This window comes from Electrophorus electricus, chromosome 19 (genome assembly GCF_013358815.1).
Source record: "Electrophorus electricus isolate fEleEle1 chromosome 19, fEleEle1.pri, whole genome shotgun sequence".
In the NCBI taxonomy this organism is placed as follows: Eukaryota; Metazoa; Chordata; class Actinopteri; order Gymnotiformes; family Gymnotidae; genus Electrophorus; species Electrophorus electricus.
In genome coordinates, this window is record NC_049553.1 from 3,299,278 (window position 1) to 3,320,977 (window position 21,700).

General features: G+C 42.9%; 2 protein-coding genes across 2 annotated transcripts; one reads left to right on the top strand and one right to left on the bottom strand.

Moving 5' to 3' along the window:
• Positions 1–1,787: 1,787 nt before the first annotated feature.
• rce1a (Ras converting CAAX endopeptidase 1a) lies at positions 1,788–6,797 on the bottom strand. Its single transcript, XM_027017201.2, has 8 exons — positions 6,479–6,797; positions 5,609–5,711; positions 5,142–5,225; positions 4,068–4,146; positions 3,693–3,860; positions 3,459–3,530; positions 3,296–3,358; positions 1,788–3,195 (listed from the first exon to the last, which is right to left on the bottom strand). The coding sequence occupies exons 1-8, from the start codon at positions 6,640–6,642 to the stop codon at positions 2,966–2,968; spliced, it is 963 nt and encodes a 320-aa protein (XP_026873002.1). The 5' UTR covers positions 6,643–6,797; the 3' UTR covers positions 1,788–2,965.
• Positions 6,798–8,145: 1,348 nt separating this feature from the next.
• peli3 (pellino E3 ubiquitin protein ligase family member 3) lies at positions 8,146–21,016 on the top strand. The gene is made up of 7 exons (XM_027017264.2): positions 8,146–8,499; positions 13,728–13,929; positions 15,211–15,340; positions 15,807–15,908; positions 17,912–18,136; positions 19,719–19,907; positions 20,199–21,016. The coding sequence occupies exons 2-7, from the start codon at positions 13,757–13,759 to the stop codon at positions 20,832–20,834; spliced, it is 1,455 nt and encodes a 484-aa protein (XP_026873065.2). The 5' UTR covers positions 8,146–8,499; positions 13,728–13,756; the 3' UTR covers positions 20,835–21,016.
• The last annotated feature ends 684 nt before the right edge of the window (positions 21,017–21,700 follow it).

Sequence of the window (21,700 nt, forward strand, 5' to 3'; positions counted from 1 at the left end):
AAAAAAAAAAGTTTTAATAAATTAAAAAATAAATTCTTTTGAACAGGCCATCGGCATATTTGAGAAACAATGAGAAAATAACTCGAATTAAATCAAGACCTTTTGAGCAACAAAAAGCCTACGTTGGTTAAAAATATCCACCTTCATCATGCAACTGTGCCCAGTATGTACTCAGCCCGGGCAGGAGATGAGGACACACCTCAGTTACACAGAAGAACCATCAGGCCATGGCCACATTCTGCTTATTCATAATGTGCAGCCATCATTCCTACTTCTGCTGAATGCTGATGAGACGAAAATGGCGCTCTACAGGCTGCTTGCCGACTGCATATCCATACACGAAATACAGCTGATACATTACATTATTAACCATAAGCGATTGTGTACAATTTATCTAATTAATGGGGGGGGGGGGGAATACTTTTTCAAGACATAAAAAAAACACAATACAACCAGTAGAGTCTCTCAAACACCTCATCTCCGTTAAGATACTCTAGTAAATTGATTCCTACACCGACACTCTTGTTCCCAATAAGGATTTTAACAATGGGTGCAATTCGATTTTTTAAGCCATCCTACAAAGGTAACGTGAGCAAAGACTTATTTGATGGCGCTCTAGCTCCCTCTAGTGACCGAAGCCTCCAAAAAAGCACAGCAGCACAAAGCAGCAACCTCTGACCTGAGAAACGTCAGTGTAGTAAACGCTTAAAATGACACAGAAGACACAAATAAAGCTGGAGCAGCATTTGCAGGCAACCTTCTCCATGTGTAAACATGCAAGTCCTTAAATACACCATGGCCGTGCTTTAACTCATCAAGCCGTTTGAGCTAACTCAACCAAATAACACTATGGCACATTTAACAATCCAGTGGTAGCCAACAACAGGCCAGTTTTCATTCAGGACAACTTCCAACAGGAGTTCACTGCCACCTCCGCTTTGGCTGGTCAAGTGTGATTGAATGCCAACTCCATGTCCAAGGATTATAACATCTATTTCACAAGTAGCAAGAAAAGGGAAAATGTTTCGCTGAAACAAACATGCAAATCCCTGATTTGGTCCATCTATTCTTTATTGCTAAAGGTTTACTTTGACTTAAATGGCCTTTCACACAAAAACAGCAGTGACTACACACTTCGAAGCACAATACTAGCTGAACACTTATAGCACCTATTCATGTCAAACCATTCAAATCATGTGGAAAAATTCCAAAACCATGCAAATGTAATATGTAGCACTGTGCACAGGTCGCTCAATCAGGGATCTATATCATTTAGATAGCAACAGAAATTAAAGTTGGATCCAAAATGCCATCATAAATAGCATTCCTGCTGTGGTTCTGGGTTAAAAACTAAAACAGAATACATTTTTCAGTTTGAGTTTATGGCGAGAAGATTCCAGTCAAAATTCTGTACCTCAAAATAATGGCACTACAACAGATATTATCTGAACAAACGTGTTTGACAAGTTAACCATACAGCCGAAGTACAGATCTTGGGTTCCTATGTTGGGACCGCTGTACAAGCCTCGGCTCTGATCGGCTTGGCGTGGTGCAGTGCTCGGGGTTCTCACCAACTATGCGTGGTGAAGGGCACAACACACCGACTTCCCCCACCCTCGAGGCACGAACCGCTACACACGGAAGGACAACGCTTAACAGTCACGGCAGGAGGGGAAAGGGGCGTCACATGGACATTTTTAGCACGGATAAATGTTTCTGGCCCCAGGGTGTTTCTTAGCCATGTGATGAGTTTTCCAAGCTTATATTAATCTAAAGTATTGGTTCTATTTTTTTTTTTTTTTTTACATGTCAAAACAAATGCCTGGGCATCAAAATCCTAGTCATCAGGTAGGTAGTCATCACACTACTATCAGACTGCACAAGGGAGAGAAGGAAAGAAAGAAAGATGGAAAAAAAAAAGCACTCTCAAATTGTGCATAGAGTACATACAACAGGTTAAATGTCATTGTTAACACCAAAAATTCCAAATATTTATATGCTACCCTCAATAAAGGCTGGTATCTTCTATAATCAACTGTTTATTTCGAGTAATAAAAACAAAGCTTTGAACCATAGTCTATGAATAGCTTGCTGTTTTGCAGTCATCTTTAAATGCCATAAATTATCTGGCATGAGGTCAGTAATAAATATGTCTAGCCATAAATCTATGCTCTATGGGTGCTAATTTGCATGTGAGTCAGAAGATTAATATTAATTACCCTTATGCTTTGTTCTAATACTTTTAAAAATGACATTTTTTTTTAAGTAAATTTGGGCCTAGACTCAACTGTGTTTGAAGAGGTTACAGTTGGGTGATCCATGACGTGCAGCTGTTAATGGTCACAGTTCTACTAATTCTTTCTTGATGACAGAGTGTAAAGCTGTAGATTTCAGTGAACCTCAGGGTAGAGTTGAACTCCATTCTTCAAGTAACAGGGCCAGTCAAAGCAGCTTATACGTTAAGTGGAGTCTGGAGAATTCAAAACCACACCGACGCAAAAAGGGGGTCATCTCCATAAAAATACAGTGTACAAGTCTTCCTAGCTGAACCATAAAACTCTATACCCTAAACCCGCCCAAATGCAAATATACAAATATCATCATAGAAACACGGTGAACGTGCAGCAAGATATAAATACCCGTCTTCAGCACACTCAAGAGAGTTTTACTCATAAGCTTCATTCACCAACATCCTCATGCTGATCTTGGGTCACTCTCGTGGCGTCTGTTTCGCCGTGGCTATGTTTTAGAATCACCAGCCCGAACACTCCTCGGGCACACAGACATTGTCCACAAACCTCACGGAGACATACCTGTTCTTGGCCAAACAGCCCCTTTGTTCTCCCGGTAAAACACCCATGGACCTGGAGAAATTGGGCAGCATTCTGAGTGGCAGGTCACCGTAGGCGGGGCAAAAGGAACCGGGCAGAGAGATTGGGGCACAGTCTGTATGGCTGGAGGGGGATCACGAGCAGAGAGAGCCAGGTTGGGTGGAGTCCAGGCTGCAGATGGGTGTAGGCCAGCCATAGAAGTGAGGGTCAGTCATGGGGAAGAGGAGCAGGAGGAAGAGGAGAACACCCAGCACGTAGAAAGACAGAACAATGAGGCGGTGGGGGTGCTCCAGGGCCGTGCTCAATGCCGGAAAACCCATGTAGTTACAGAAGGAGTGACACAGCACAGGACCTGCTAGGTGACCTGTGGAAAATCACATCCAGAGAGCAGACAAACACCAGTTATTGTGTCACAGCCAGAGACCATACTATGTATAAAAGCTGTGCTTCAAACACACACAAACCTGTTCTAAGGAATATAAAGGCAGTATAAGCGCCAAATACAGCTGTGTAGGAGAACTGGAACACTGCAACACAAACACAGACAGCCATGTGACACTGTAAGGGGAAAATGGAACTTCATGAACTAGCATCAAATCTGGATTTATTTTCTGACGGGGTGCTTACCTGCAGAGAGAAAAATCCCTGAGATGGTGCCCTGTCTAAAACGTAGCAGCTCAATCACATGGTGAAAATGTGCTGTGTTCCCCAAACATACCAGCCATACACACACCCCAGGAAAACACAGGGATATATACAGTCACTATAAGTAAACCATAAACCATACAGAATAGTTCTGCCAATTAAAATTTGCTTACTCTGAGTTGGAGTCTGAAGACAAATTACACAGTAAAAACTCACCCACACCAAAAAAGAGTGGGCACGTGAAGATGGCCCTGGAGGGCCCCGCACAGGGAACTAGCATGGGCAGCATACAAGCCCGGAACACCAACTCCTCAGTAAATGGTGCCACCACCTGGTTTCTTAGCCAGCGCATGTCACTCAAACACAGAGCCCAGAACCATGGGTCTGCAAGCAGAAGGAAAATAAAAAATAAAAAATAGCAGCCCATCTTGACAGTTTGGTAGCAGATTTCCCCAAACTGTACGCATCACATTTTAAAAAGTAATTTTTAGAAATTTGTTTTTGAATCAGGCTGATTTTTGGAAACATGAGTTGAGCTTCCTGTTTGACAAAGAGAAATATTCCTTCAGAAATAATACTTTAGTTCCTCACCAACAGCCACTTTGATTCCATCAAGAAAGCCCCATGGACAGTCCATAGCTAGCTGGATGAGTGGGCCCAGAAATAGTACCTGCAACAGCAAGGCAAACTCTGTTTAGTCATGAAACAAGTAAAACTATTTTGGTAAAAAGAAGGAGGAGTGGAAAGGAAGAGCATTACATTTATGGCATTTGGCAGACATTTTTATCCACAGTGGCAAATTCATACAAACAACATATTGCTGTTGATATTCTTAAAGAAGCAGTCAGTCCTTAATCCTCAAAAAGTATTTTTTTTTGTCAAATACTTGATTTAAAAGACATAGATGCTACAAAAGATATCCTCCTATAGATTCCAGTGCATAATTTCAAAGTTGGAAAAGAAACATGAATGTACAGTAAAAGAAAGAACTGTTGGGTAATCAATTTTAGGTTGAGACTTGATAAAAACATAAAATGCTTGTAAATTATTTTTAATTGACGATCAAGTGTATAACAGGAAAATAAATTATAAGATTGACAATGTTTGGTTCATAATCAGATCTTCATATGAAATGGAATTAAGAACCCCAACTCTTGTGTCGTCACTGCACTTGTAGCAGCCTACATTAGAATTTCTAATAGACTTTAGCAATTTTGGAATTATGCCTTGGCAAAAAACTATAAGAGGTCACTTATTTATAACTCTAAAATCACAAATAAAAATACCAAAACAGCAATAGCAATTTTAAATTACTCTAAACATGGAAATAACATGTTTTCTGAACTTTAAAATATGTTCCTTTAAAAAAGGTTTCCCAGGACTTCTCAGTACCACCTCTAGGGTTCCACTCTGCTGCACATCCCTGCACCAAAACACCTGATCCCGTGATTCTGCTCATACAACTCTCAATAACTGAATGAAGGACAGAATCAGCTGTGTCAGAGCAGAGGAAAGAGAAATGTGTGGAAAACAGAAGATGGCCTTGAGTGGCACTGGGAACTACTGGTTTATACTAACAGAAGGCCTCCAACAGATGCCTCAAACGAGTACTTTTGCAAACTTGCAACAATCATGTTTATTAATTCAAAGAGTATCATTTTCTACCATGGTGAGTACAAGGGGTAGAATGATGGCAGGGATGAGGCCCTCGAATCGGATTCCCATGAGAGCGAGTAAAGAAGCACCAGACTGGAACGGAAAACAGACAAATTAGGATTTAAATTAGGATTAAACCTCAGTAGGCAGACATTCCTACTGAACACTACTGCATCCTTCTCTAAAATGCTTGTGAAACAGAGTTAACACTTATATGCATGTTAGCATGCAACTTACAACAATATATACCGAATAAAATGGCACTGTTTGCAAAGGAGTTCAGTAACACATTAATGAATGAAAACATTAAGAAACATTTATCTTAATTAATAGATCAGGGTGAAAGCAACATCCACCTTAGCCACTTATAAAGCCAAGAGAAATACAGCCTTCATGGCTTTGGGAATATTCTAAATGGTATTTTCTTTGCCCAAACAGGCAGTGCAGGTGTTTGAAGTGTATGAGTAAGATCTCACCTGGACACCTGTGAGCTCTTTCCATGCCCACACAAATACTGGAGATAGAGCCGACACAATCAGCACACTGGTAAAACGTCTCTTTATAACTGACGGATGGTCCCTAATATGACATATACAAACATATACACAATAATCTGTTGAACACCACAGAATGACCTTTCGCTCTTATGCAGTGTGGCCTAGATAGTTGGTACATAAGATTCCTTTATGGATGACAAAGCAATGAAACTCTCTCTTGTATGTTTGGCAGCAGATCCATATGTCATGGTTTTGATTGGCAAGAAATGTGCATTACGTCTACATGATGCAGGCCAGCTCGAGGGTAGTGATTTTTTTTTTTTTTTTTTGCAACTTCTCATAAACTGGTCATGCCTCAACTGAAGACACCTAACCCACTGGTCCAGGATGCACAAAGGTAGGTTAGGTAACCCATCACTTCATACTGTTTCTTGACTTTCCGTTCCATTTACTTTTTATTCTAGTTACTTTAAGGTAACTAAGACAGCTAGTAAAATTTGTCCTTCGAAAGGAGAAGCAAAAAACAACTTAAAATATGATAAAACCTCACAGAATCTAAGTAGCTCCCTAGAAAAAAACCTGCGTGAGTTAAACAGCAGCTTATTGAAAGACTACCCATTGTGTAGACAATAATATGCTAGCTAGCTAACAAACTGCTTCTAAATTAATCGGCTAGCTACCTAGCTAGGTCAATTTGAACTAGGCTACAGCTAACAAGCCCTAAGGTGCAGATACTGTGCTACATGTCAATCAAGCCATCATAGCAAGCTAGCAAGTGGGCTTTGGCTTTCAGAATCTGATGGCATATGTCACCATGTGCGAATAAGAGAAACAAGGAGTAGACTATACCTTGGTAAATCACTTTTCCAGACGTATAAACTTCCAACATAGGAACAGGCGAGCAGTAAACAAGACAGGACTGACACCCAGCAGAGTCCATCAGGATGCACTAAATCGGCACTGGGAATTTTGTGTGAACTCGAACTTGATATCAAATCATCATCCTCTGTCATGGCGAGGGCGACAGCGTTAAAACCTCACTACAAGCGATGAAATCTAATTTTTGTTCCCTCAGTAAACACGACAGGTGTATTTGATTATGAGGATTTGAGTAAAAAAAATGCGTTAAGGGGTACGAAAATCACAAGACAGAAGTAAACGGATGATACTTCGGCGCTGTTGAATGACATCATCAACCCGCGTCTGCTTATTTTAAGCGAGCCGTTACGTCAATAAAAGTGTTAGACAAATCAGATTCATTATTTTAGGCCATATACCTCCTTGATATAATAACATTATTAGTAATTGTTGTTGTAGAATTACTAATAATGTTATTAGTAATGACATGCCGCTCAGGCTCAAAGTGTTGTACAGAAATTGCACAACAGAAATAAAAAAAGAATGGTGCATGAACATATAATAATAAAAATAAATAAAGCATGGTGTAATAATAAAAAATAATAATAATAAAAGTCATATCTGTTATATGTAGTGGCTGCGATACGGCTGGTAGCCTTTGACCATGATATAAATCAGATGTGGTTCCAGCATGTCAAAAGCAGTTCTCTGCTGAGATTTTCATGCAGTTAAGTCTCCAGGGTATACAGGGTATTACAGGGAATAGTGTGATAAACAAAAACACCACACACACTGGGCAGCTGATCATAAAACATGAAAATCTGAACCCTGCTTTCTTTAATGAATGTTGGATACTGCCATGGCACACAGATGGTGGGCTCAGAATGTGGCATAAAACAGGATGAATCCATGGATCCGGTAAGCTTTTGTCAAGAACACAGGCTTCTGTTTACATTGTAATGGTGTGGGAAATTATTTCTTGCCATACATTGATCCCATTTATATGAAAACAAGCATCGTTTGAATGAAACAGTATACCTGAGCTGCTGACCATGTGCATTTTTATGACCACAGCTCCCCCATTTTCAAATGGACACTTCCAGCACGAAGACATGTCACGACACACATGTTGTCTCAAATCTGCTCCACAAATATGAAAGTGATTTTAGTTAGCCATAACTGTCTACACAGTCCCCAGATTTAAAACCAGTGGATCACATTGAATGGAAGGTTAACAGCATGAATGTGAATATAAGGCAGGCTATGGCAGAATGAACGAAAATACACAATTAATGGCCACTAAATGTACAAATGATAAATAAAAACATTAAGTATTAATATTGGTTTTTGAAATTGGGAAGGTGAGTAAAATCTAAGGACAGTTACAAATCTGTTTATAATCAGACCTAATCTTGTTTATTTTCCCTATCTAATATGAAATGCGAAACGTTATCTATAGATGAAATGAAAATGACATTAATAGTTGCTTTTCAACATGTCTAGAGCGACCATCGGGCAGCATTAAACCAACATTTATATTCTTGCGGAAGGCTCTGGCAGCAATTTTTAGACTCATCACTTCTCTAGCGAGAGCATCACTGCGTGTAGGTACCAGCAGGTAGGTGGTGCCAACGCCGCTATCGGTACCCGAAGGCGGGCTTACGCAAGAGTCGTGGTATCCTAACCAACCGCAAAGACGCATTATGTGGGCGAGGGCAAAAACCTTCCTCGCTTTTCTTTGAAGGGGGGAACGCAAGGGAGAGATGGGCGTGACAACCGAGAGTCAGGTTCGGACCGAAATTGCCCTTATGCTGGACTAACATCCTCGCCGTCTGCTGTGTAACCGATGACACTGGTGTGGCAATGCAAACCGCACGATGTGATGACGGAGAAATCAACGTTACCGTAGCAGATGGTGATTAGACAGCGCAGCGCCCGATTTTGATGCCGCACGGGGATTGACAAACCAAGGGTGTTCAAGGCAACTGGTCCTGCGACGCAGATATCAGCGGGTGTGTATTCGATTTGGGTGTAGGCTGTTTTGTTATTTGCGCCGATTTCTGTCTTATTGCCGACTTTGCCCATAGGCCGGCACTTTCGGTGATGTTGTCACCGTTTCTTGTGTTATTATTAAACGGCACGATCTTTTATTTCGGTGCACGGTGAGCATGGTTCGGTAATGTCTTCTGTAGTAGTCTATTTGTTGTCTGTGCAGAGAATGAAAGGAATCCCTTTGCGTACTTCACAGCGCAGCAGTCTGGGAGTCAAGGGAAGTCGATAGGGTCCCGCCAAAGAAACATTTTCATGCAGCAGTCTTATAAGATACAATAATTTTGATAATGGTTCACCAAGTGCCATGGGTTGCTTGCAATTGTTCTTTTTGATGCAAAGGTGGCTGTTTATTATATGAATTTTTATAGCTTCTGGGATGTGAAGGAAGACAGATGGCCACAACATAACCGCCGTATAATTCAAAGTAAAATGTGACAGTTGGCGTAAAATGTCTCCAGACTACGGCCGGTTTACGAAATTGAATTGTCCCATATTTCTTTCCCACAATCAACAGTGTCCATTAACTCTCAGCTGTCCTGTTGTGTGGTGTGACTGTTTAGTGCTATAGACGCAATCCCCTGCAATCTGTCGCCTGAAAGCAAGGAATCTCCACAGGCATGCTATTTCAGTCATGGGGGTATAATCGTAATGCCGTTATAAAATGCCCCTTCTGTTGATATTAAGAGTTCTGTTTCGTTTGTGAATGCCGCGACCATAGAAGCATGTCTTGCAAGGCCTGTTTTGAACATAGTGACTAAAACGTGGCAACAATTGCAAGATGGCCATCACAAGGTTTTTGTATGGGCCTCGATAATGTTGTCCTGCATACATTGTTTACATGTACATACAACAATAATGTGTATTTTATTTATTGTATCAAATTATTTTTTGTCTGTTTTACAAGGATTTTTGGATATGCGAACACTGAACTGTAGTTATAACCTATGTTGTCCCTCTGTGAGTTTGACACAACAGGCAATGATATGATATGTTATTGCAATATATGTTAGCCAGAGTGACTCAGCACAGCCTGTGTCACTGTGGGGATTTACAGACAGCTATAACGGTTTAATTAGTTTGTGGTCCTCTCCCTGGCTGGCTGCACTTGGGGCGTGTGGGTTTGGGTGGAGGTGTAGCCACCTGTGACATTGGAGTGAAGAAATTACTCATTTTGTTCATATAGAATGAAAAGACAGGGCAGTTAGAATCTGCAGTTCAGTGATATTGAATCTTGATCGTTTCTGGAGTATTATGGAGGAATTTGAATTCACTCACAGTCTTGTGGTTATGAAGCAGTTTGCTATTAATTTACCAGTTGCGTCACACAGTATCTTCCATCAGATTCCTGTAATGGAGATTGAGATGAATTTCTGGAAGGTTGGCATTAGTTTTTCTTGCCTGTGGAAGTAAGTCGATCCCACCTCAAACAAAATGTGTTTGGTACACACCTAAAACGACATGCTCTCTCCTAAGAGGTATGTCTGACTGAAATATGTGTGTTGGTAAAGTTTGCGGCCTCTGAAGTGTCATTTTAGGTACGTTGCCGCAAACCAGACTGGTGTTTCTTGGCTTCCTCTTTGCTATTTTAATTTGGTTGCTGCTGTTGCTAGTTTAGAAAATGTGCTGTTTTAATATGAAGGCTTCCCCTTACTGTGACACCAGTGGGCTTAAGGCATAATAATGACCAAACCAAATTGGGTCCCATAGACATATAAAAATACTGCAGGACTCTGTGGCTGTGTTCTCTCCTAGCAGTCATTCAGTGAATCGCAGCAGACATTACAAAGTGTCACAATGTCACAGGAAAGTCAGACAAGGTAACCAAAATATGAAGCTGCTGACCTGCATTTCTGAATATTAAGTCTGTGTAGCACAGCTCCTCCGTGGTCTATAAAGCAGTTCACAAATTACAGGCGTGCAGCACTTCAGCAAAAGAGTAAGAAGGAGACAGAGGTAGAGAGATGCGGCGAGGACAAGGGTTGGTTGGTTGGTTGGTTAGTGCTACCAATTCTGCTTCCTTGTCCTGCCCTGCCTCTTTTGGTGGCTCTGGTTAAAGGACTCCGCCTCTCCAGACAGGAGCAGCAGGGTCAGACAGGACTGAGAGACACGGCCTATCATCAGACAGCGCAGTCTGCTGCACCCTGCACCTTTGCGCCGGTGTGACACAGAGGCAGGCCGCAGTGGTCACTCCATCGGACAACACGGACTTGGATGTTACAGGGCACTGCAGCAAGGAGCCACTTGATGGCACGGTGTGATATGACATTGTACAAATATATCTTTGTTGCAACAATGAGATATCCATCGAGTCCACAAGTCCACTGCGATAGGAAACAACAAACACGGTGGACGTTCTTCTGTACTAGCAGGTAGCAGCCTTATAAATACGCTTCCAATGACAACACTATTACCATCCTTTTGCAAACAGAATCTACAAACATATTGCAACCCCTATTATGTGCATAGCATTACCGTTGCAAATACCAGAACCATTGTAAGTCTTCCTTGACATGCATAATTTAGTTAACACAAACATGGCTGAAGATTAGAAAATGTACTCCCAGTCACAGTGCCTTGGTAAAGGGCTGCGGGTGGCTTTGTTTCTACAGCGGTGTCCGAGACACACGCTGCATGGAGTGTGCACTGCCAACAGGAAACTTAAGATTGCTAATGGTCTGCTGAGGAACACATAGATTATGAAGAAGTTCGGTGAGATCAGACCAGAGGAGGTACTATGAGTTATTCCTGGGCTCATTTCCGCATATGTATATATTTAGCACCCCCTTAATCTTTCATGATGGAGACAGATGATACCGACTCCCCTCTCTCTCCCTCAGTCTCTCTTTCTCGCTCTCTCTCTGTCTCTCTCTTTCTGTCTCTCACTCTCTCCCACTCATATGCACATACACACTCACCACACTGCAGAGACACCAAAGAGGGCTGTGGGATTGACATAGGAATATGTAGCGGTTTATTTTGGAAGAGAGGAGACACAAACAGAAGATCTCAAGAAAGTAAAGTAAAGAAGAAAGAGAAGTGTGTCTTGATGTGCTGGAGAGAAGACAGAAGATGAAGGAGCTGAAGATGGAGGAGGAAGAGGGGAGGACAGATGGTGCCTGGGCTAAGGGGGCCGCGTTGGTAATAAAGGCAGAAGGAGCCAACGCATTATTGATGAACTGTGTAATAATGTGTAAAAAGAAGGAACAGCATTAATACAGTCAGTGCTAGCCACCGTACTATTGTTCATGCTCCAGCCATCTTCATGCCTTTGTTTCCTCGCGTTCCTTTGTCTTAGCCAGCCTCTGGGCCTTTTTCTCCTATCCCCCCTCACCCCCCCCCCTTTCTCTCTCTTTCTCTCTCTCTCCTCCCCCAGGTTGTGACCATGGGATGCTCTCTCTCTCTTTCTCCCTCTCCTCCCCCAGGTTGTGAGAGTGGGTTGATTAGAAAGTGCATGGCACAGAACAGGCAATCCATCACCCTGCCAAGCTCACGCGCAGGCGTACAGGCCCCCCTACAAGACACACACACGACCCCCATCGCCACCACCAATACACAGATGCAGTCTTGTTGCAGACCTGTCTGCTTGTTCCAGTCCTTGTCTGTCTTGACGTAGCCTTCACCACCACCATTGTCATGTGCAATGTTTTTATTTCACCTCTACATGCCTTTCTCTCCATTCACACCCTGTCCTCCATCACCTACACTGCCATGCTAGTTCTATTTTTGGCTTTCTGTCTCACTCACTCTCTCCCACTCTCTCTTTCTCGCCTGCCCTCTTCCCTCTGTCCACGCCATCCCCTCTTACCACCACACACCCACAGCCCTGCTGCACAGTAAAAAATGCTGTGATTTGTCGATATGTGCTGTCCATCATCTGCTACCCAGTAAGCTGTTCTTGTAGGCAAGGGTTTGGGCAAACTATTGGTTATTCAGATATGAATCCAAAATGTACAGAATTCTTGCTGTGATTTTTGTTCTTTTTGTACCATTTTGGTTTGCAGATCACTGCGTCATTATAAAACAAAACTCAAAATAAAATAAAACATTATAAAACAGCTTGGTCTTTAAAATTGAGCTACTGTTCAATGAGGTAAGGCTTTATGAAAAAGTGGGTTGCTGTAAAAAAAAAAGGAAGACATAGTCATGCAGACAACAGCCTTGTATCTTGTTAAGATACATGATATCATAGACTCCAGAGATTTTAGTTTATTTTTATTTTTTATACCCTGTTAGCCTCTGCCTCTGTCTTCCAGAGAGACACACAATACCTGTGGAATGAGGTAAAGAGGAGAGCTCACAAGTAAGGATTAAGGGTTCTGGATTAAGGGTTATAGAGGGATGGTCACGTATCCCTTTATATGTATTCATCTGGCATTCTAAAAATATATTTTGTGTATGTGTGTGTGTAATTGTAATCGAGTCTGACATCTATAAAACATGCAACAAAGTTAGGTTTTATGTATGTGCAAAAAAGGCACTCTGGCTATGTTAATGTAAGTACAGGCTGGTACTAAGAGACACTAAACTTTTAAAGATATCTATAAATTGCACGTGATCATTATGTGTATGTAATTGTGTGTGTGTATGTTTGAAATTATGTGTAATCTTGTAAAACACAAAAGCTATGTAAAAGGAATATTGGTTGATTCCACATTTAAGAGATGGCAACATTTCAGAATTGGATAATCTATCTAATTAGATTTTTGTCTTTTTTCAACACAATTTGCATTCCTTGTTTTCAACTTGGCTTTACAGTTTGCACATTTCTCAGCATGTTTAAATGATGAATCCCCCCCCACAGTTAATTTGACCACATATAGGGTTGGAAATGCCAGCACGGTACACCTTTGTCTAAAGGAAAGTTTATCCTGGCACTGGGCTACATTTAGTACAGGAAGGTCATGGGTTTCTCAGGATTTGTTAAATATACTGTTCAAGATGGATTGACAATTGATGCTTAACCTAACAGAGCACTGCATTTTTAGCTTTTCCCCGTATCATCTGATATATGATACCGCAGTTCCCCCCCCCCCCCCCCCCCCCCCCGTAATCTGGATCGTAATGTTTTGCTGCAGTTATTTTTCTCAGTCCCGTTGCTTGCCAGTGGCGTCGTGGCGTGTTTCGTCCCATGACAGAATTGCGAGCGCGATGGGTCAAGACTACGTATGTGTCTCCCTGTCCCTATCAGCTGTGAGCCCCCGCTCCTCGCCCTTGGACATGGTTTTAGAGGGGAGCTCCGAAGCCCTGTGCCCCCCACCACCACTGGAGCTGCGCCCATCATGCAACAAAAGTCAGCCGTCGATGCCCCTGGGCTCAGGATCCCAGCCCCATGATGCCCTCTTCCCTGGGGACAAGGAGCCTGTCAAGTATGGAGAGCTGATCGTGCTCGGGTAAGCGCCACCTGCGTTTCTAGAGGGGCTGGCTTATCCGACGAGAGATGACAATTTTATGAACAGCTGGACAGCCAGGCTTATCTAATTATGTTATCTGATTTGAAGGGTTTTTTTTTTTTTTTCCCTTGTCATGTAATACAGGACATGATGTGTAGATGAAATCCAGAAGAGATGGGAAAGTGATGGGTCAGGTTGTCATTTTGCATACAGTGAATATAGTGGATAACAGTTTTAGTATAGTGTGTGTGTGTGTGTGTGTGTGTGTGTGTGTGTGTGTGTGTGTGTGTGTGTGTGTGTGTGTGTGTGTGTATACTCTCAATTTATTGCTTAAGCTTTGATATTAGTCACATTGTATTACCATTCAGTTGGATGCACTAGATTTCAAAGATGCACTATTCATTTTGCTAAAGCCCTATAGTTCTTTAACACCCTGCTCACATTGCCAATATTCTGGTACAATTGAGTTCGGAAGGAATTCAAGGATAAAACTGCCCTAAAATAATCAGACTCCAGTGATGATTCTTTTTGATGAATGAACGCAGTGTCATTCAGGTCGCTGGTCCCCACTGGTGCCACACACATACAGCTGCTGCTTTCACTTATCTTTAGAGTTCAGCTGTGGATGTAAAGCACCTCGTTTGACTGCCGACAAAGACACCATTCAAATCCTACAGCCACCGTGCAGAGCAGGGAAACGAACGCCCCTAGGAGAGATGAGACAGAGAGACACTATTGACAGAGAGGAAAAGACCGAGAGAGAGACCATTTTAACCATTTCGACATTGATGTATAAAGAGAGAAGAGTCAGGAAGAGTTAGAGCTCATTTAGTGAATTGGTTATTGAGCTGAGTATTGATGACTTGTAAGATAGGATCCCATTTTCACTGAGGGGCTTTCAAAGAATCTCATCATCCATTTTGTTAACTCTACATTACTCCTACTAATGCATAGACAAAACCAGTTATGATGAAATGTTGCTGTTTAATTGCTTTACTAGTGGTCAATTCATGTGTTGAAGCTTTATTTACTGGAACCAAAAGGAACTCTACCTCTGTAGCTCAAAACCAGACATTTATCAGAGAGGGCACAAAGATTACCATCACGGTTGTTTTTGGATCATGTTAATACTAACCCCATTTGTGTCACATGATTTGTAATACAGTCATCAGTACCAAGACACTATTCACCACACAATACTGTTCATCGCATTACATTTATGTAGATATGGCAAAGTTTTCTAGCCTGCAGATCTAATTCTTGTAGCCTTGTTATACACAGACATAATGGTTCACTAGCTAGTGGGGACAAAGGACGCAGGAGGAGCCGGCTGGCCCTTTACAAGAGACCGAAAGCCAATGGTGTCAAGCCTGATGTCATCCACAATGTCTCCACACCTCTGGTGTCAAAGGTGAGGGTGCCAACATTAACAGAAATACAGGAGAGACCTCTTTTCACAATGATTTGACATGTGAAGCCATACTCTATTATTGATTTTGTTTATATATAGCAGTCGATTTACCAGGATATGAATTCCGATAACAGATCAATGATCAACATTCATGCCCTAAACCTTTTAAATCAGAAAACAAAGTCACTAACTCATGATTTACATAAATATTAAGCTTTTTTGTCTTAGTAACAACTGGGCTAAAAATCTATTACCTTTCTTTGCGCACAGCCCCCCCCCCCCCCCCCCCCCCCCCCCCAATATCTGCTCTCTTAACTCACCCACTAAGTGGTATGAGTGAGTTGATGATGACGTTGCCTTTACATAACATGGCAGTGTACATTGCATAAGATTAGGAAACTTCAGAGCACCTCCTCTTCTATAGAGAATGAAGGGTGTGTGTGTGTTTGTGTGTCTATCTTTGCAGGCCCTGAGCAACAAAAGCCAACACAGTATCTCCTACACGCTGTCAAGGAGTCATTCTGTTATTGTGGAGTATACACATGACTCTAACACAGATATGTTTCAGGTAAACAAAACATTCTCCTCTTCTATGATTTGTGAGTAGTCAGCACTTTTACATCCCCCCACCCCATGCCAGGAGTGGGCACTCCGGTTTGTGTATACACTGTATAAACAGGTGTGTATAACAGCTTCAGCTACAGGCATTTCAATGCCTGCTTTGAATATGAATGGAATACCAACAATGAATGTCAGGTATGATCTAACAATGATTGTGACAGTAGTTTGAACATGACCAGGAGAGGCTAGACATCAAAGGCTTCATCTCATCAGAACATTTATATAGGAATGAATAGGAGAGACTGTGAGGTCCATGACACAAGGATCAATCAACAGTCTGTAGTACGACAGTTAAAATGTGGGAGAACAAAAGATTTCAAGCACAATATTTACTATATGGCCAAAAATGGGGGTGTGGACACCCATACTAACTATTGTGTTCAGGTCATTCAGGTCTATTTATTGAGTTCAGGTCAACAACCACAACTATTGCTAACGGGTGTATAAAATCATACACACAGCCATTCAATCTCCATATACCAATGTTAGCAGTAAAAAGGATTGTACTGAAGAGTTCAGAGACTTTAAAGCTTGGCAAGGTCATGGGATGTGCAGTTTCTGCCCTACTACAAATACATGTAAGTGCTTGTATTGTGAATTAGAAGCATCTGCGAGTAACAGTAGCTCAGACATCAAGCACTAGGCCATGCAAATTTACATTTATGCATAAAATCGTATGTTTTTACCACAGATCTAAACTGCCTCTCAAAGAAACATCAGCATAAGAACTATACATCGGGACCTTCATGGAATGGGTTTCCATGGCTGAGCAGTTGTGCACAAGCCTGAGATCACTATGCACAATGCCAAGCTGCGTCAGGTGGAGTGGTGTGAAGCATACTGCCACTGGACTCTGGAGCAGTGAAAATGTTTTTCTAGCATGATGAATCATGCTTCATTATCTGGCAGTCTGATAGACGAATCTGGGTTTGGCAGATGTCAGGAGAACGCTACCTTCCAGAATGCATGGTGCCAACAGCAAAGTTTTGTGGATGAGGGATAATGGTCTGGGGTTTGGGCTAGGTCCTGTAGTTCCAATGAAGGGAAATATTAATGCTACAGCATTCATTTTAGACAAACAACATTTTGGACAATTATTTGCTTCCAATACTATGGCAGCAATGACTGCCCCTATGCAGCAATGACTGCCCCTATGCACAAAGCAGGGTCCATAAATCATGGTTTGAGGAGTTTGATGTGTAGGAGCTCCAGTGGACTGTAGAGTCCTGACCTCTCTCCCACTGAACACCTTTTGGATGAATTGGGATGTCAGTCGTCAGCCAAAACGTCTTGTTCATTATCAATACCAGACCTCAAAAATGCTCTTTGAATGTGCACAGGTTCCCACAGACCCACTCCAAAACTTTGTTGAAAGTTTTCGATGTGGATGCTGTTAGAACTGGAAAAGGGGGGCCAACTCCATTGTAATGCCCATGGTTGCCCATGAATGTCCAACGAGCTCATTTAGGTGTGATAGTCAGGTGTCCACATACTTTTAGCCATGCATTTGTAGCTAAGGTTGACAAGTGTGATTAAATCACAAGATGGTGGATCCAGCCTGCAAGGTTATAGCTATAGAGCCCACCAAGGGCATAATGGCTTCAGAAGTATTCATCTGGCATACACCAGGTCCATTAACACCACTAGATCAGTGTATCCACATCTCGGTGTTGGGTAGTTATGTCAGCTCAGGACACTCATGGAGTAAGTGCCACAATATGTAGCAGCAGCCATCAAGGCCAAAGGAGGTCTAGTGTGGTACTGAACAGTAGTTTCTGTTTTCTGGTCACAGATCAATATTTTCTGGTCACTCCTTCCACCTCTTTATGAATTATAAAATAGTTGTGATATAGCTCAATATTACCTGAGAATTATGAGTAATCCGCCCATATAGTAACAGTAAATAACAGCAGAGTTTTTGTCATGCCTGCATGTCTGCTTCTATCCCAGATCGGCCGTTCCACAGAGAGCATGATTGACCTAGTGGTGACGGACTCGGCGGGCGGGGGCGGAGGGCAGGGCCAAGGCCAGGGGGGCGCCGGAGGAGATGGCGGTCAGTCGGCCCAGAGCACGATCTCTCGCTATGCCTGCCGCATCATATGTGAGCGCAGCGCCCCTTACACAGCTCGCATCTATGCTGCTGGCTTTGACTCTTCCAAAAACATCTTCCTTGGGGTGAGTCAGAAGCCCAATCGGAGTATGTAAGTGGAGCAGAAAAGTTGGGACGATCATGTCCCAACTGGAGCTGTTTACCGGAGAATGATGGTATTGATGGGGATAGTTTGCATTCTGCCAGTTGGAATGTTGCTTGCCGAGAAGCTATTCATTTGGTGGTGTTGACATTGGAGCTTTTGTGGAGTTAAGAACGGATCCTGAACTACTTGGCCAGCCAAGACACAATTTCTGCTGCTCAGATTCGAGTTTGATTCCCTTCATTGCCATTTGCCATTCATGACCAGGGGTCCAAGAGAAGTACCAGCTGTGTTCTTTAGGGTGGGAAGGATTCCTCTTCCCACATAAGTATAATGTAATACAAGCCACATGCCAATCTGGGCAACTTCTAAATCACAGGGACAGAACCGAGCAGTTAGCATTCACCTACAAGTGTGCCGAGCTGCATCTGCACATGGACAGCATTCATAAAATTACTGTGGTTGACTTTAGACACTTTGGAGGAAGGCATCTGTCAAGATTTGCAGTCAGGAGTTGGATGTGACCAACACCAGGAGAAAATGAGGAATGTTTTCAGTGAATCAAATCTGAAGTGGAATTTTACAATGGTATGGTATGAATGCTTGCCATTCAAGAGGGTATCTACATGTTGAAAGAAACTTAAACTAGTTGGTCACATTTATCATATTTGACCTAAATTACCAGAACACTTCCCCAATGCCATCAGACTTCTCAACTCCCAGTAACTGATAAAAAATATTAACAAATACTGTATTTAGTTTAACAACACTGTCCTAAAATTAGGAAAGGGAAGAGTTGTAAAGCATCGTAGCTCACAAGCAGTCAATGAGCAGCAGAGGAAAAACACTGATCGACATTCATTTCAGCCAAAGGTTTTGATTTGATTGTCGAAATGGATCTGACTAAAACCAGCACAGGACAATACCGTGCTTTTTAATTTCCCCCAAACCATCCATTGAGAATCACTTATCACAGGGTGGGGTTTGACTGTTGTAGATACCTTAGAGTCAGAATATTTGGAGAGAATTGGGTAAATAACTTTCAGTGCAGAACTTGGGCAGATACATATACAGCAGAGCGAGCAGTAATCAGGTGAAAGGAAAATGGTAATGGTTTTGTAGCTGTTTTTGCTGCATGTTCTGACTTAACCACAGTATGATTTCTCACAAACACTGGTGTCCTTGGCAGACAATGGACTCCCTCTGCCCATTGCCTTTTCCATGTAGGTGGAGAAAGAGAGGACAAGGAGAAAAGATGGAGAAACTGTAAATCCACAAGGATATCCAATGTTATGAAAAGCACGTGCATGAATCTGTGTCCCATACACATAAAATAGGATGTCTTTTTCTAACTATGAATTTTCATTGCTTAGTCATTTATTCATTTTGCAATAGTGGTGAATTTACACTGAACTGATTGAATGAGATGCTTAAAATCTGACAATACTGATTTAATGTGTTACGTTGTGTAATGCATTTTAGAATATATGATCTATTGAAGATGTGAGGTTTCTATGCATGCATATACTGAAGTCCAATGCATTCTTGTCTTGGGTTTGTTCTAGGAGCGTGCTGCCAAATGGAGGACCTCAGATGGCCTAATGGATGGACTGACCACCAATGGGGTGCTAGTGATGCACCCTGCGGGGGAATTTGTGTCCGAGCCGACACCGGGGGTGTGGAGGGAGATCTCAGTGTGTGGCAATGTCTTTGCCCTCCGAGAGACACGCTCCGCCCAACAGAGAGGAAAACTGGTAGTTGGTATTTTTAGTTCATGATCAAGCACCCTGGCTTACAACCTTTCTAGAAGGTTCTAAAATGGGGGGAAAAGTTAGGCTGTTTTGAAGGGAGATATATATATATATATCTAACATTTATATTTATATTTATTTATTTAAAAAAGGAGGAAAGGGATGGAGAAAAAATGAGGGTAAAGTAATGGAGATATTCTCTGCTTTTATCTGAAAATTCACACAATACTGAGCTTGGCAACATGTAGGCCTGCCAGCACTCTCACCGCTGTGTGTGGGCCTCTGCTCATGCAGGTGGACAATGAGTCAAACACACTGCAGGATGGCTCCCTCATCGACCTGTGTGGGGCTACCCTGCTGTGGCGGACACCCAGTGGTCTACGCAGGACACCCACGCTCAAGCAGCTAGAGTCCCTGCGGCAGGAGCTGAACGCGGCACGGCCACAGTGTCCCGTGGGCTTCAACACGCTGGCCTTTCCCAGCCTGGCACAGCGTGCCACCGTCGACAAAAAGCAGCCCTGGGTCTACATGAACTGCGGCCACGTCCATGGCTACCACAACTGGGGTTTCCGCAAGGAGAAGGCAGGCACGTCCCAAGCGGCAGCTACCGCTGTACCCGGCATGCCTGGCAGCGGGGGCACAGCGCCCGCCAGCACAGGCGACCGCGAGTGCCCCATGTGCCGACGGGTGGGCCCATACGTACCACTCTGGCTGGGCTGTGAGGGGGGGCTTTACCTGGACGCCGGGCCACCCACACACGCCTTCTGCCCCTGTGGCCACGTGTGCTCGGAAAAGACGGTACAGGGCTGGAGCCAGATCCCACTGCCGCACGGCACACACGCCTTCCACGCCGCCTGCCCTTTCTGTGGGACGTGGCTGACTGGCGAGCAGGGCCACATCAAGCTCATCTTCCAGGGGCCCGTCGACTGAGAGTGCAGCTTGCACACTGGAGAAAGGGGCTGACGAAGACTGCTGGACAGGGGGTTCGGGAGGGGATGACAGATGGACAGAACTGGTCTGAACCAGGAGACCGAAGTGCTTAAGAAAGACATAAGAAATTGCTGTGTTGAGAAAAATGTAAATAAAAGGTGATGAAATAAAAAGGAGATGAATGAAGATAATTTTGTCCTGACTGAAATGTGGAGAAGAAAATTGTTTAGATTTACAAGTATAATTTTAGGGAAGTTGCTGCTGTCTCAAATCATGGGCATTTCTTTTATAGCTCATTTGGTGGTTAATGCAGACAAAATGTGTGCATGGTAACCACAGACTGCTTCTCAAAATATACATAGGTGTTGCTGGCAGGATGTTAAAACGTGAGAACAATTTATAGTGTGCTTTGATGGAGAAAAAGTGCATCAGCAAAATTCAAAACGGTAAACATCTGGAGGCAGATTGTCAAGGTGACCTCATGTAAGGTCTCTCCATGGACTCTCCATGACCTCAACATCATCATTTTAGTTCATTATTACAATAAAAATGTGCATGTGCATTGGACTGAGGCCAACAGGCCATTACACCCGTTTGCATTCCCAGTGTGTTTGGTAGATCCAATGACCTGGCAGGCAGGGACAGAAGGAAGGAGAGATGGAAGTGGAAGTGGGAGTGGGGGGTTGTTAGGAAACTCCACCCACCTCCATCCCCTCCCGTTTCTCAGGGGAGTCTGAGCAAAACGGCACAGTCCTGCCTGCAGACTGCAGCTCCTCTCCTCTCTCTGGCTATAAATAACTCAAGGTCATCACTGACTCACTGCTACTTCACACACATATACACAAAACACACAATCGGGTGTGTGT

What these genes read in the sequence shown, in the direction of transcription:
- rce1a (XM_027017201.2), bottom strand. Translation starts at nt 6,642, where the DNA reads ATGACAGAGGATGATGATTTGATATCAAGTTCGAGTTCACACAAAATT. An exon ending in TGGAAAAGTGATTTACCAAG is followed by an intron (nt 5,712 to 6,478) that starts GTATAGTCTACT and finishes ATGTCATATTAG; the next exon opens with GGACCATCCGTCAGTTATAA. An exon ending in AAGAGCTCACAGGTGTCCAG is followed by an intron (nt 5,226 to 5,608) that starts GTGAGATCTTAC and finishes TTTCCGTTCCAG; the next exon opens with TCTGGTGCTTCTTTACTCGC.
- peli3 (XM_027017264.2), top strand. Translation starts at nt 13,757, where the DNA reads ATGGTTTTAGAGGGGAGCTCCGAAGCCCTGTGCCCCCCACCACCACTG. An exon ending in CCACACCTCTGGTGTCAAAG is followed by an intron (nt 15,341 to 15,806) that starts GTGAGGGTGCCA and finishes CTATCTTTGCAG; the next exon opens with GCCCTGAGCAACAAAAGCCA. An exon ending in CCCAACAGAGAGGAAAACTG is followed by an intron (nt 19,908 to 20,198) that starts GTAGTTGGTATT and finishes CTGCTCATGCAG; the next exon opens with GTGGACAATGAGTCAAACAC.